This window comes from Pinus tabuliformis, chromosome 8 (genome assembly GCF_031772625.1).
Source record: "Pinus tabuliformis cultivar Carrire ecotype Pingquan chromosome 8, CPIR1, whole genome shotgun sequence".
NCBI classification, from domain to species: domain Eukaryota; kingdom Viridiplantae; phylum Streptophyta; class Pinopsida; order Pinales; family Pinaceae; genus Pinus; species Pinus tabuliformis.
In genome coordinates, this window is record NC_142294.1 from 458,868,936 (window position 1) to 458,883,223 (window position 14,288).

Here is a 14,288-nt window from a genome sequence, read left to right on the forward strand (position 1 = left end):
ACATTGGCCATGGCTCCATTATCAATTAGAACATTAGGGACACGAATACCCTTAATATGGACAAAAAAACTAGATTACCAATGTTTGTATATTTTTTTACTAAGGCTTATCCTGAAATCAAGTCAGTTGTCTTAGCAATGAATTGAATAGTTTGTGGTTTTACTCTCTTCCTCCATGGTTTCTTTATAAAAAGTTTCATAATATTTTTGGGGTAAATAATAATTTCATTTATGGCCTACAAGAAGGGAAATTTAATACAAATATTCCTAAGCTCAGAAACCAAGTCATATTTAGGGCACGGGTTAGATTACTCCAAATTTACTCAAGATAGGGAGGTGAACTAGAAGATAGTAAGGGCTTTGAATTTTGGGAAGTAGGTTTTATTGTAGCATCACTGTGTGTGTGGTGAGGAGTTTTTTACTTAATTTTCTTCTCAATTATGACAAGGGGATTTTTTGTTTTTTTCAAAACCCTTCCCACTCTTAGCTGGATGTCTCATGCCTAAACTGGTGTGATATGACACGTAAGAAATGGTGCTAGCTCAACATTAAAAATATGTTGAGTTACTTATTATTAGGGTTGGGTACTAGTTGGGAAGGAAACTATGTAGGTCTCAGATGCTAAGAAGGTGGTAATTGAGGTGCTGAGGGTTGCATTTGTTGAGGCAAAGCAATAGGTTGGGGTGGCTGAGTTTATGGATACAATGGGTATGGCATGGGGCATTATCACTATGGTGGCATATGGTAGGGAAACATTGGCATATTTCCATAATGAGGCCCTCACCGACCTTATTTCCAAAGGTGACTTTTGCCATGTTGTTAAGGATATCCCTGCCAAGGCATAGAGTAATTACAATACTAAAAATAATTCAGTTGACCAAGAAAATTAGAAGAATGTGGTGCAAGATCAGATTGCATACCACGCAGGGGCTTCACTCAATGAACCTCTGACATATTGTGTGCGTTCATGGCATACTAAACAATACCCCTAATTTGACTACATATTGAAAATACCTCTAAAAATCACATTATTTAACCCCCTACCAATATGAACCCAATACACCTCCCCAACTTAAAAAACCCCTACTTTCAGTAGATATTGTATGTATCCATTTTTTCATTAACATTTTTTATACCCCTCTATATTTTTACATTAACTTTGAGCTCCATTTTTCATACATGCCAATATAAAAACCCTTTACCCACTATATATCCCCCAATATATTAAGTCAAATTTTCCTCAATATATATTCCCTAATATGAACCCACGTGGTATTGTATTACTCCCCTAGTGAAGCCCCCGTGGTATACCTGAGCTTCCAAGCTGCAAAGGCTTCTTTTCTCCTATTTCATGCAATTTCTTTGGCATTTGACTTAATCCTTGGTTGATTTCTTTCAAGCTAGGTAATGATGGGAAATCATGTGATTCTCTACATAAATGACATATAAATTAGTGACATCTACAAGACACTATCATAAGCATCAGTTTTTGTCTACATCTAGGACATAAAATAGAAAGTTCTTCTCTCTCTTCCTCTTGATTCTTTTCAAATTGCAAAAAATCTACTTGTAAATTCAAATTTTCAAAAAACTCACTTTTAAATCTTTTGTAGTAAATGTCCTAGTTCGTTTTTAGTAACACCACCAACCATAGGTCTATAATTCTTAGGGATAATATCCATAAATCCTTTCCCAAACCTTGTTTGACTATGAGAGTACCCCTTGCACAAATCACAAATCTCCATGTCCTAATAGATCTCCATGTCTTAATACATTTAACACATTAATAGATTCATCCAAAATACCTCTTAAAAAGATAGTTCTAATAGTCTTAGGATCTATTTTATGTCACTTGGATTGTTGAATATTGTACAAAAACATTTCGATATAATCCTCAAGACACTCATCTTATCTTTGTGTCATTTTAAAAATTTCTTCCCTAAAGTCATGGGCTTTGCAATGCTCTTAGTATTTTTACAGGAACACTCTTTGCATCTCCTCCCATGTTTGGATAGTATTCCCTTCCAACCCCATGAACCACCATAAAATTTCATCCCTAAGGGTGGTAGGGAATGATTTAAGCTTCTAGGCATCATATGAATAATCATAACTCTTTCATACAATATCAAAGTAAAAAATAAATGCAACAAGGTCCTCATGAGTCATGCCATAAAAGTGTGTTAGAATAGATGGGGGAATGTTCTTCATTTGCACTATGGGAGCAGGATCCACACTAAGGAACCCAAAATTGATTTCCTCCTCTGCATTATTTTCTCCCTAAACTTCACCATTTCCTCCATCAATCACTTATTCCTCATCTTCTATTATATTATTTCCAAATATACTATATTCAATCTCTGGAAGTGGTAATTGAGTTTGATTAATTCCTATAGTGGGATCTCACCTCCCTGCCAACTTCGATACAATAGAGGAGCCAATAGTGGGAGTTATCTTTTTGTCTCTTGTAGGTACTCTAGAGTTGCTTTCTTTAGAATCCAATTGCATGCTTATAGCCTCATTTGTCTGATTCTACTTAGACATTTTACTTGCAATTGATCCGACATTAGAAAAAGGGCTTTCAAGGATATCATATTCACCTTTACCCCTAGTTTTCGATTTCAGAGCTTTTCCCCTAGTCATACATATTTAAAATAAATAAATAAATAAAAAATAAAAAAAAATTAATCACAGCAAAACCAAGGTAAAGAAGCAAACTAGACCATTGGTCCTTGACAATTCTAACTCAGTTAGCTTCAACAGAATTGCATTCGCTGATAAAAATAACACTAGGCCATAAAAATAAATCTCAGTTGTAGGAAAAGTAAAATAAGTGAACCAAACTATTGGCTCCTGACAATTATAACTCAATTAGCTTCAACAAAACTTTGTTTGCTTGAATCAAACCACACTGTGTGAACCAACATGACAAGGGCGACACACTGAAGGTGGTAGTGCAGGGTCTTGCCTCCTCTTCTCCTCTGAGTCTTAAATATTGTGGAATTCAGTCAAAAAACCTTTTATCACCAAGGTTTAAGCCCTCAATTGCCTCCCCCATAATGATGCAAAAATGTTGGGTGGAATAATTGATAAAAAAACCTACTCAACAATTACTTATCAATCTAAGGTTGTAGACTTAGAGTCACCACATAGTTTATACATGGATTGAAACCACACAGACCTGTTATGCTAAAGATTTATCTAATTGCCTAAGAAAGTTTCACCTTAAACAAAATAAAAACTTGCATCACCTTGGTTTCTGTCAAAGAGTCATATCCAGGACAACAATGATCAAAATACCTTTAGCAGTTTTCACTCAAATCAATCAAGAAATCCTAACTAAGGGGCCACTAATTTCCTAGTGCTAAACCCTCCTGGGCCGATTGAATTTTTGTACCCTCATGTCTTTAGGTGGAAGAAGGACTCAAGAACTCACAATGGATTCTAAGATTACACTACAGGAAAGGAACCTAGGTTTTAATAAGCAACTCCTAATCAACTAGGCAGTGTTGTTGTCAGAAAATTTTAAAAGGAAAGGGTGACTAATCCTAAGTTTCCCTTGGGGTCATACCACTACTATGCACTCATTGTTGATTTAGATACAAAATGAACAATGTTAAATGTTTATATCTTGTAACACACCCTACTCCAGATCATCAAAAGACAAGTCAAATCCATAGGTTATCATTCATATAATAGTACACATATATTTAGTTTCTCACAAGAAAGAAACATAATATAATATAAATGATGTTTGAAGTTCAAATTCAAAGCTTCGCTCAACATTGATAAGTATGATACAAATTCTTGCTATTGAATATGAAATTATAACAAATACAAACAATTATATTATGTGAAGACTACACACAACACTTTAACCATTCTCGTGTATCAACACATATAAAGATTTGATTCACATAAACTTCTTAGAGTTATATGCGGTCTTTGCATACACAATCCATGCATTCATCGAGATCTATATAAAAATAGAGGAGTTTGAACTATGCTACATAACAATTATAAATAGTTCAGAGTGCACATATCTCCTTGAAACAAAACCTTATATTGTTAATGAATCTTTGCAAACCATAAATGGTGATCTTGAACGAGATGTATCACACCACCTACTTTATTATTGCATGCCAAAGAAAACATAGTCTCGCATTCACCAAAGACACCTCACAACAATAATTCCTAGCCCTATATTTACAATAAATCATACAAGGCATGTGTTCTTAGACAAAAAAATTATCCATTTGATTGTGGTAGACTAAAGAACAAGACTAGCATGTAAACGCTCCAAATTTGATCTAAGCAAGAGGTTTAATACGCCTCGATCTTAATCTGCACACATTCAGTTATAACATTCAATGATTGAAATCAAAAAAATAATCTAACTAGGAAAACACGTAGATATTAACACATAGATACAAAACAACTCTTACTTTTATATGAGTTAAGTAAACAACTCTTAAACCAAACCTTCTTTGCATTTCATATTCTTACTTTTATATGTGTTAAGTAAACCTGAAATAGTGAATTTTTGGTGGCATATATTGCCACCAAAAAGTGTATTGAAATTATATAAACATCCATGGTCGCTTTAGAAACACGGCTCCCTTCAATCGTCGGCGCAGTTGTTCCAGCTCACCCTCACGCCACCTTAGTTTCGGACAGCCCAAAGCCCGAAGTTCCTTTAGCAACATTAAATGTTTTGCGCCGGACAACTCTAGTAGCCCAAGGCTTTCACTAACATCTAGGCTCCTCAGCTTCTTCAGCTGCCCCAACCCTGGAATGCTCCGCAGCTTTTCGCAGTAAGAAACCTTTAATATCTCCAAAGATATCAACATCTCAAGATTTGGCAGCTCCTCTAGTCTATCACACCCACAGATGTGTAGACGTTGAAGTTTTGAAAGACCACAAAGCCCTCCTATTTGTGTCAATTCCCTACAATAACTCAAGGACAGGCTCTGAAGGTTTGGGCAAACACAGCCAGAAAATAATACCTCCGATATTTTCGTAGAAGACACAGATATCTCCTTGAGCGCAAACAAGCATTTGTCATCGTCATGGAAAGACTCCAACTTATTCAACTCTCTTTCTTCTTCAATCCTTTTAAATGGTAGTTCCAGCAACGGACAAAACTCCACCTTTAAGTGTATAAGATTGTTCATCTTCAGAAGTTCCTGTGGTAAGTGTTCTATGCCACAGGCGAAGAGGCGCAAGCTTTCTAAATTGCATAGGTTCCCAATCCAGCTGGGCAATTCTTCTAACCACAATCCGCCGCCCATGTGTAATTTTTTCAAGGACAGTTGATGCTCAAGCTGGGTGGGCAATTCTGTCACATTATTACAGGATGAGATATCTAAGTATTCCAAGGTCGTAATATTTCCAAGCGTGGTGCCGGAGAAGGCCAATTCATAGCATCTGCTCAAATCTAGACTTTTGAGTTGATTTAAATTCCCAAAAGATTCTGGAAGCGTCCTCAATCTTTCAGCACCAGCTAAATTAATGTGCCGGAGGCGTGTTAGCCTTCCAAAAGAATCAGGCAGCGATGTTATTTGCTTGCAATTCACTATGTCTAAGTATTTCAAGCAGGGCAATTCACAAAAGTCTTCTGGCAAACTTTTGAGCATGTTTGGATCCGCTGATATGGTAATCTTTTCAAGACGCTTCAATTGTCCTATGGACTTGGGAAACTTTGAAAATGAGCAGCCAGCCCAGATACGTAGCTCTCGCAACTGAAGAGGAGGCTGCAATGTTTGGCATCTATCAGAAAGAGGTACATGGATTTTGGCGTACAAAATGAAATAATGTTAGAAAAGAAAAATAAGCATACCCCAGATTCCTTCTGCCACAGTGTTTCCAAGCAGTACCCGGCCACTTCTAAAACTCTTAGGTTGTCCACTGGTATCCAAGAAGGCAACCAGCGGAGCCATCTGAGATTTGGTGACCGCGCTTTCTTCAATATGCGTTTCAAATAACGACCTTCAGTTGCAACAAATTCCAAATCCGAAATGCCACAAGAAGGAGAATCATTGAAGAGATGTTTTCCCCCAAACACCTTATACAGCCATCTTGGACGCCATGGGATTGACATTTTTAGTCGCCCCCATTTATCAAAATGACAACCAAGCATGGTAATCCCGCGAACTTGGGTCATTATCTGCTCGCATATGAAATGAAAAGTATACATATGACAGATTAAATATTTCTTTCGAATAAATAAGCATATTTATTGTGAACATTAAATATTGAAATTTAACCTGAATACAAAGGTTTCAATGATTGAAGTACTTACATCTGAGGATTGCTCCAGCAAATCATCAATGTCTTCCATGGATTGCCGCCAAAGACGACGGTCCCTAATCCCTGCACAATATTTCTTGTGGAGTTGTCTTTAGTGCGATTTTTTGGAGATTTTAGTGACGGAAAAAATCGAGGTTAAATCTTGATTTGTATTATTTAAAAGGGTTTTTTAATTGCATATTTGGATTCAGCACCCTGAAAAACCCGTAGGATGCTTTGATTGTGCAGAAATTATCTATCAAACTTGCGATTGCAATAAATTGCTGCCAGATTTCAGAGAAATTTAACTGGAAAAACCCACCGGAAAAACCCCCAAAAAACCGCACTAAAGACTACTGCATTTCTTGCCAGTCACGAATGTGATCATGCATTCTTATACTATTTTCTGCGTCTACTTCCAACAAACAGGACTATTTTCTGCGTCTACTTCCAACAAACACTTGTCCCGTAGATTTTGCAACCCCTGCAAACCCCATATTCCTATAGCAGCATCTCTTTCTTCTCCTATGAAAAATGATGCAATATCTAAAAATATTTGCTTGTCATCTGAACTGAGCGAGTCGTAACTTATTTTCAGGCTTTTCTGTATCTCAGTGTTAGAAGTGTATCCCTTGTCAAGTTCAAGCAGTGTATCTTCCCAGTAACGTTCACATCGCCCACAAACAAGTGTCCCTAATACTTTCAGCAACAACGGCAACCCATCGCAGGCTTCCACAAATCGATCTGTCAGATCTGCAAATTCTTGTGATGGAAATCGCGGATTCAAGGCATAGCAACAGAAGAGCTCTTTGGAGAGTAATTGACTCAACCCCTTCATATTATAAATTGATGACTCTAACACTCCTGAGCTTATGAGGACATGTTTGTCCCTGGTGGTAGCCAAAATCAAGCTATGGAAAGCCCTAAATGGCAAAAGCGCGTCCATTTGAGAGGCATCATCTACATCATCTACAACTATAAGAGCGTGACAGGATGACACAGATTTTCTAAGTATCTCTACTCCTTCATCAGCACTCTCAATTTCTTGTTTACTATCTGTTAAGTCTTGTAAAAGCTTTCTCTGCAAATAATGTACAGGTTCTCTCTTTATGGTTTCTCTTACGTTAAATAGAAAAGAGGATTTACTGTAATGTGATCTCCGAAGATTGAAGAATTCCTTGGCCAGAGTGGTTTTACCAACTCCACCCACACCCAAATGCCCACAACCTTGGCCTCCACGCACTCAGTCTCCTGCTTCTGTAGGACCGTGGTTTCAAATTCTTCCAATTTTTGGGTCAATCTAGTTGGGTATTTTGCCACATTCAACAGTGGCTTTGGAACACTTTTTACAACGCTTTCCACTACCTTATCCAGTAGCTCACCTTCGTCGTCGTCGTCCCTGAATAGTGTAAATGAAGCAAATGAAAATAAAATACAGCGTATATCAATCTAACAAATGAAAACTAACACGGATTTTAAAGGACAGTAGGAGATACAACTTACAGAATCACAAAACCGCTTATATCAGCAACAAAAGAATTTTAAAGGACAGTAGGAGATACAACTTACAGAATCACAAAACCGCTTATATCAGCAACAAAAGAAAGTGCATCTCTCCATTTCCGAAAACTGTCTGAGTTGTAGCGTGGCTTCTCTTCACCAGTTTCAGGGTCATGTGCAGTTTTCCCTTCAAGCTTTCGCAAGGCATCAGCGTACGCTCCGTCTTTGACTGTATGACGGAGCACAGAAGGTTCAACTTTGTAGAATACTGGAAGAATGATTTTCCCCAACTGTACAGACTCTACCATGAGGACAAGCTCGTCCAAGCACCAAGTAGATTCAGCATACGTTTCCGAAAAGATTGCAACGTGGACAGCCGCACCACGGATTGCCTGTTGTATTTGAGAAGGGATATTTTGTCCCGCCTCCAACTCCTCTTTGTCCAAAAAGACTCTCAATCCCCTGGAATCAAGAGATCGATACAGATAGCTGGCGAAAGTCCTTTTAACATCGGGGCCTCTGTGATTAATAAAAACATCCCAAGGAGGAAGAGAGTAAGAAGTGGAGACAGAAGATGATGAGGCCATGGAGGAGGAAGCAGCAGAAGCCTGCCCGGAGATAGTTAGGCTCGCCATTGATACTGAAATTGGGAAAGGTGTGGACTGATAAACTGAATAAGAAGGAGATAAAATTTCAGGGAAAAGACAAGTTTTATGTATGAATTCGTGTGAGCAAGCATATGCCTTGATGTGGGTGCTTTGGATTCCAAAGACGCGTGATTCCAAATATCATCCACTGCTTTTACTTTGTGGTCCACATTGTATGAAATACTTCCCAACACACGTCACATCAATGACTTTATTTTAATGGCCCACTAACAGGTGAAGAGTACCAGTTTCTCAAATATCATCACTGCTTTTACTTTGTAGTCTAAGTACATTGCACGGAATACTTCTTTAATGGCCCACCAACACGTGAAGAATTACCGCTTTCTCAAATATCATCCACTACATTTACTTTGTGGTCCACCAACACGTGAAGGAAGGAGACTCTGGGCAGGCATGGATTTTGATATTTAGTATATTAAAAAACTAACAATAATAAATTACATTTACTTTATGAATTATTTGTACCTAAGAATAATAAATATATGTGCTAGCAATTATTGGTATAGGTGTAAAAGGTTAATCATAATGGCAAGGGCTAACGAGCTTGTTATTCGGCATTAAATATTTGTTTAGCTGTAAGCTCGATAGTCATATAGTTTTCGGTGGGGATGGAGTGTTCGGAAAGCACCGGACGCGTCTGTTTTATATGGCTATCGAGCTTGCAGCTAAGCAGGCATTTAATGTCCGGTAGCAGGTTTGTTAGCGCTTTCCAACAATAATAAACTAACATTTACTTTATGAATTATTTGTACCTAACAATAATAAATATATGTGCTAGCAATTATTCTTATACGTATAAAGGTTATAGAAGATTGGGGAAGATTTTTTGATTTTGACAAGTATGTGTTAGGTAGGTTTTTATTCAACAAGTATATTAAAAAATTAATAATAATAAATTAACATTTATTTAATAAATTATTTTTACTAACAATTATTTTTATAGGTGTAAAGGTTAATAGAAGATTTGGGAAGATTTTATGGGCACAAATGTATATAAGGGTTGTCAAATTCTTCAATAAAATCAGTGATGAAAATATAAATTATTACTTATTAAAAATCATATACATTATTGTGATTATTTTTTAGATTAAAATAAAATTAATTACAATAAACATTATTATATTAATTTTCAACCACTTAAATTATAATTGATTTATCATCATTTTTATATAGAAAATTAAAAGCATTCATTAAAGTATTATAATGAAAATTTAATAGTTTTATATTTTTGCAATAAAAAATAAATAAATAAAAAATAAAAATAGATATATTTTTTAATTTATTAAAATTATATAATTAATTATCAATTTTACTCAACTTAATTACACAAAAAAATGTCAAATAACTTTATAATTGTATTGCAGAAAAGTCTCATTTCCACCTAGATATTTCTTTTACATAATATGGTTTTTGACTTTGACTTTTCCTTTTTAATAATTCATGTGGGTTATTGTCCCGTGTTTATTTGATCTTATAAGTCTTAATATGTTTTCACGAAGTTTGTATCTCAAAAGATTTGATCTCTCTTGTCACTTGGTGGATCCCAAATTAAGATGGATCTAGGGTGGTTAAAAATTAATTTAAATTCTGGAATAAATAAATTATAAGTAAATTGATAAAGTAATTATTTTGAACAATTAGATGAATGTAAATGTGTTAATAAATGGGCTATTTAATACTTTCTTCTTTCTTTTCTCTTTTTTTTTTCTTTTTTCTTTTTCTTTTCTTTTCTTTTCTTTAACTCAAGTGTCAAACCAAGAGTGAGGACAACGCCATCTCTCGTTGCTATCCGCGAATGTCGGTTCGACTCATCATTGTTATCAAGGAAAACCATGCCACCTGTAATAACGGCTGGGGTCCGTAAGGGAGGCTTTCACTCCTGCCAGATGCCTCTGGGTCTTGGGCCATTAACCTGTTTCCTTACGTTTGAGGAAGACGAGCTCTTAGCCAAGCAGAAGCAGTTTTACGGCATACTCCAAGGCTGGAGATAAATATATAAATGAAAATTCATAAATTACTTTATAATATATTTTCAATTATTTAAATTTTCAGAGATAAATGTAAATCAATAAATTATTCTTCAATAAAATAATATAACACATTATTTTATAGTTAAAAAATATAACCATATTATAAAAATATAAAAATATGCTCTTATAAGTGGAAAGAAGTGGTTACCTCTAAAATTTTATTAAGAATCCATGAAATATTATTTTATAATTAAAAAATATAATCATATTATAAAAATATACTCTTGTAAGTGGAAAGAAGTGCTTACCTCTAAAATTTTATTAAGAATCCATGAAAACGTTTAATTTTGATGAGTGAATCATCAAAGTATCTATGAGCAACCTTCCTTAAACGTTTACCAAACTTATGTAGTTGTGTTTCTTTACGCCAACGTTGCTCAAAATTTGTGAGTACCTTCTATTTTAGAGTGTAAATCATGGACCTTCTATTTTAGAGTGTAAATCATGCCATGTATGTCGTAAATCATGCCATGTGTGCTTTGGCCCATGAGCATCAGCGTTGGTCGAAAAAGTAGGATTGTGATAATCTTTTGTGTAGAGAGTCTCAAGATCTTTGAATAAACATCGGGAGTATCATAACGACCATCACAAAGATCAAACCTACTAATAAATGTAGTTATTTTTCTGTAGTTTCTACGATCACATTTTTCTGATGATGAGTATATAAGGTACCCACAACCTGTTGTTTGAACCAACTCAATTCACTACTTGCATAACGCGGAGCTAGCACAGATTGAACCGATAAGTGTTTGATTTTTTCTTTGTTTCCTCATCATGTGTTTGCATAACTCTTTCCGTTTTAAAAAGCATATTATGGTTTGAAGTTTTTTCATCCATACTAATAGAAGAAGACAAATACCTTTTTGGGATTTAAATTTTAGAAGGTCCCCCAATTTCAGATCTCCTTCTTTTGCAAGTGGCCTTATGGGTTCTCTCACAAGCTTTGCTTTACTTTATGATATATGGACCATCCAGTAATGTAGACCAAATGATGGGCTTCAACTATGATGGATCATCTTTGCACAATGCTTCAATTTATGTTGGACATAACTGAATTGACAACCTCAACACAGAATGAGGCTTAGGAGGCTTACCATAGGAATTAAGCAATGAAAATTGGTCGTCAATCTTGTCACCAATCAAAACCTTTTGGACAGGGATCACCATAGTTCTTATGAGATCATCTCCAAAAACATCATTATCCTTAACAGTGAACTCCACTTTCGATGCAAAATGAGCCACGTCAACATGAAAATGCTCATTCCAGTGAGGATCTTGGTTGTTGTTTATGACATGGGTTTGTGCAATAGTTTCCCCTCCAACTAAAAGCAAAGCATGATCTTTTTTTCCCTAAAATACTACATATTCCATAATGCCAACAAATACTCCTCTGGAACTATCTCAAATGTTGTAAAATAAACCATTTGAATGCACAAAATGGCCTAATTCCATGATAGAACAAGGTAGAGGATTTGAACAAGCAACAATGCATGAACAAAGAACGCAACATAACCCCAATAACAACAGTATCGTGTACTAAACAACAACCGAATTTCATTCTAGCTTGGATTCAACATACAAGGTTAAAGAGGGAATATTTAAGAAACAAGAGAAAATGACCATGTAAACTAAGTATTTTCCCACATCACCTTCAACATCTTAGAATGTGTTGACAGTGCTGGACCCACCAACATTCAGGGATCTCCCCGGTATGAAGTCCAAACTAGACCTCACACCGTTTGGTGTAGGCGTCCCATCTGGTCTGATGGCCCGGTTGCCATTGTCTTAAAGGTTTGCCTTAGCTCTTGCTTGTCAGCACATGAGATTGGTTTGATTTGTCTTCAAACAATGAGCTTCGCGTGCCTAGTGAGTGCTTAGTGTTACTTATGTCAAGGTTCTTTCACTGCAGAGGGAGAGGGTGGAAGTGAGTCTCAAGTCGAAAGGGAATAGTCCCAACTTCGTTAGAGACACACAACACAACAGGACATGCGCAACTTCGGGTGAAGTGGTCCACATGGATGCGAGAGTCACAAACACACAGTGAATGGATAGCACATACAACACCCGGTGGAATAGTCCACACGAGTGCGACGATCGTTATAAAAAGTTTATGAGAGTGGTTTTGTCGAGTGTTCAGTGGAATAGCACACATGAGCGAGACAACGTTAACAACTTATACAACACATTTTCGAAAGCATATGTATTAGAACAACCGAAATAGTTCAATTGTCTTAATATAGGTTAAAGCAACATGCATTACAAGAGTCCAAAGAATATTCTTACAAACAAATACAATACATGTGTGCAAAACGGGTTGGCCTATTATCGGGCTTCTGAATTAAGCGAAAGTTCCAAGACACATCGGTACACCATTACATCACTAACACCAATAGCGGGGCATTGGAGCCACTGCTCACTCCTCAAAGAAAATACTACAAACTCTCAAGGCTATGTGGGAGGAGCCAAGGTGAAAAGTCTTTTGCATGTACAAATGAGGGGTATATAGAGCCAATGATGAAGCTGACCCTTATGACTATTCGACTTCCCTCATCACTATTTGACTTACATGACTCTTCAACTTTACATGTGGATCTCTTGGACTTCCACGTTACATTACATTGATTACAACAATATGGCCCACAGTAGTGATGTGGCCGAAATGACTCATGACATGACTCAACATGATATAGCTGGTATGTTCATGCTGCTGTTGGTGTCCATGTCGAGCTGTAGTGTTGCTAAGTGATGAATGTGCTCTTGGTGTATCATAGCTTCACCTTTTCATCGCAAGGTGTGCAGAGTCTTCAATGGTCTTGGTGTTTGCTTGATGTTGCACATGCATGTATCTCATTTGCTTGTACTTGGCATGCTCCATGTGTTCATCGGTTCACGAACAAGTCTGCTAGCATGCGCTCCTTGTTCATCCCTTTCATCATCGCGCCATGTCTCGTCCATGAACTTGTATCTGCAATCACTCATGACGAGAGGACATCAAATCTAGAAATCTCATAGTCTACCATGATGCGTTATATTTCGCTTTCAGGTGCAAGTGATCGGGAGAGAGGACAAGGCTCTGAAACTGCGTAGAGCACATTTCAGGTTGGGATGCGGGCTCTGGGCACTATCAAGGAAAATTGCGCAGAGGTCACTGGGAGGCTGAGATGGGTGGTCTGGATCAGAAATGACTATCTGTGGGATATGGCTCAATTGAAGGGAAGATCTGCGCATTTTTTCTAGGGAGGAAGCGCAGGCAGTAGGGAGGACACTAGTAGTGAAAATTGTGCAGATTCTCTGGGGAGGTTGGCAGCGGGTTGCGGGAGCTTGCTGGCCAAAACTACACAGAGATGGTAGGCTGACCTGCAGGACATCCCTGCATAGTTTCTGAGCTGAGCGGGATTCTGGGCAGCTGGGAGGCAGCCCATGAAAACTACATAGTTTTCAAGACGAGTAGCAGTTCGGCTTCCCCACTTACCCTATGGACAGACATGGTTCACCTTTTGCCAACTCAGTCAAACACAACAACAAGTTTCATCTTGATCACAGTGTTTCGAAATTGGGAAGGGTAGTTTGGCTTGCGAGTTAAAAAATTTCAAAGTATAAGTTTTCATCTCTGGTGTTGCTTCGCTGCGAGTAGGTCTAGATAGTAAACTGGTGGAGTCACATAGGAACAAACACATTTCTCCACTGCTAGCGAGCTTGGTCAGTACCCCGGTGGAGTTGCATGCTTCACCTCTCTGCACAGGAAGCCTTTCTCTTCTTTCGCCTTTGTATTTTTAAAAGAGGATTGTGCATAGGCACTAATTTAT

The 14,288-nt window shown here is 37.1% G+C and overlaps 3 protein-coding genes across 3 annotated transcripts; all 3 read right to left on the bottom strand.

The window, feature by feature from the left end:
- Positions 1-4,576: 4,576 nt before the first annotated feature.
- Positions 4,577-6,350, bottom strand: LOC149236026 (uncharacterized). The gene is made up of 2 exons (XM_089368749.1): positions 5,836-6,350; positions 4,577-5,749 (listed from the first exon to the last, which is right to left on the bottom strand). Exons 1-2 carry the CDS (start codon positions 6,190-6,192, stop codon positions 4,577-4,579), a joined length of 1,530 nt encoding a protein of 509 aa, XP_089224875.1. The 5' UTR covers positions 6,193-6,350.
- Positions 6,351-6,696: 346 nt separating this feature from the next.
- On the bottom strand, positions 6,697-7,122 carry LOC149236027 (disease resistance protein RPV1-like). Its single transcript, XM_089368750.1, has one exon. It carries the CDS (start codon positions 7,120-7,122, stop codon positions 6,697-6,699), a length of 426 nt encoding a protein of 141 aa, XP_089224876.1.
- On the bottom strand, positions 6,761-8,436 carry LOC149236028 (toll/interleukin-1 receptor-like protein). The gene is made up of 2 exons (XM_089461494.1): positions 7,854-8,436; positions 6,761-7,683 (listed from the first exon to the last, which is right to left on the bottom strand). Exons 1-2 carry the CDS (start codon positions 8,417-8,419, stop codon positions 7,404-7,406), a joined length of 846 nt encoding a protein of 281 aa, XP_089317620.1. The 5' UTR covers positions 8,420-8,436; the 3' UTR covers positions 6,761-7,403.
- Between the last annotated feature and the right edge of the window lie 5,852 nt (positions 8,437-14,288).

Coding starts and splice junctions, on each gene's coding strand:
- LOC149236026 (XM_089368749.1), bottom strand. CDS start 6,192: ATGTATACTTTTCATTTCATATGCGAGCAGATAATGACCCAAGTTCGC. Junction 5,750..5,835: donor TGTGGCAGAAGGAATCTGGG/GTATGCTTATTT, acceptor CAAACATTGCAG/CCTCCTCTTCAGTTGCGAGA.
- LOC149236027 (XM_089368750.1), bottom strand. CDS start 7,122: ATGAAGGGGTTGAGTCAATTACTCTCCAAAGAGCTCTTCTGTTGCTAT.
- LOC149236028 (XM_089461494.1), bottom strand. CDS start 8,419: ATGGCGAGCCTAACTATCTCCGGGCAGGCTTCTGCTGCTTCCTCCTCC. Junction 7,684..7,853: donor ATAAGCGGTTTTGTGATTCT/GTAAGTTGTATC, acceptor TACACTATTCAG/GGACGACGACGACGAAGGTG.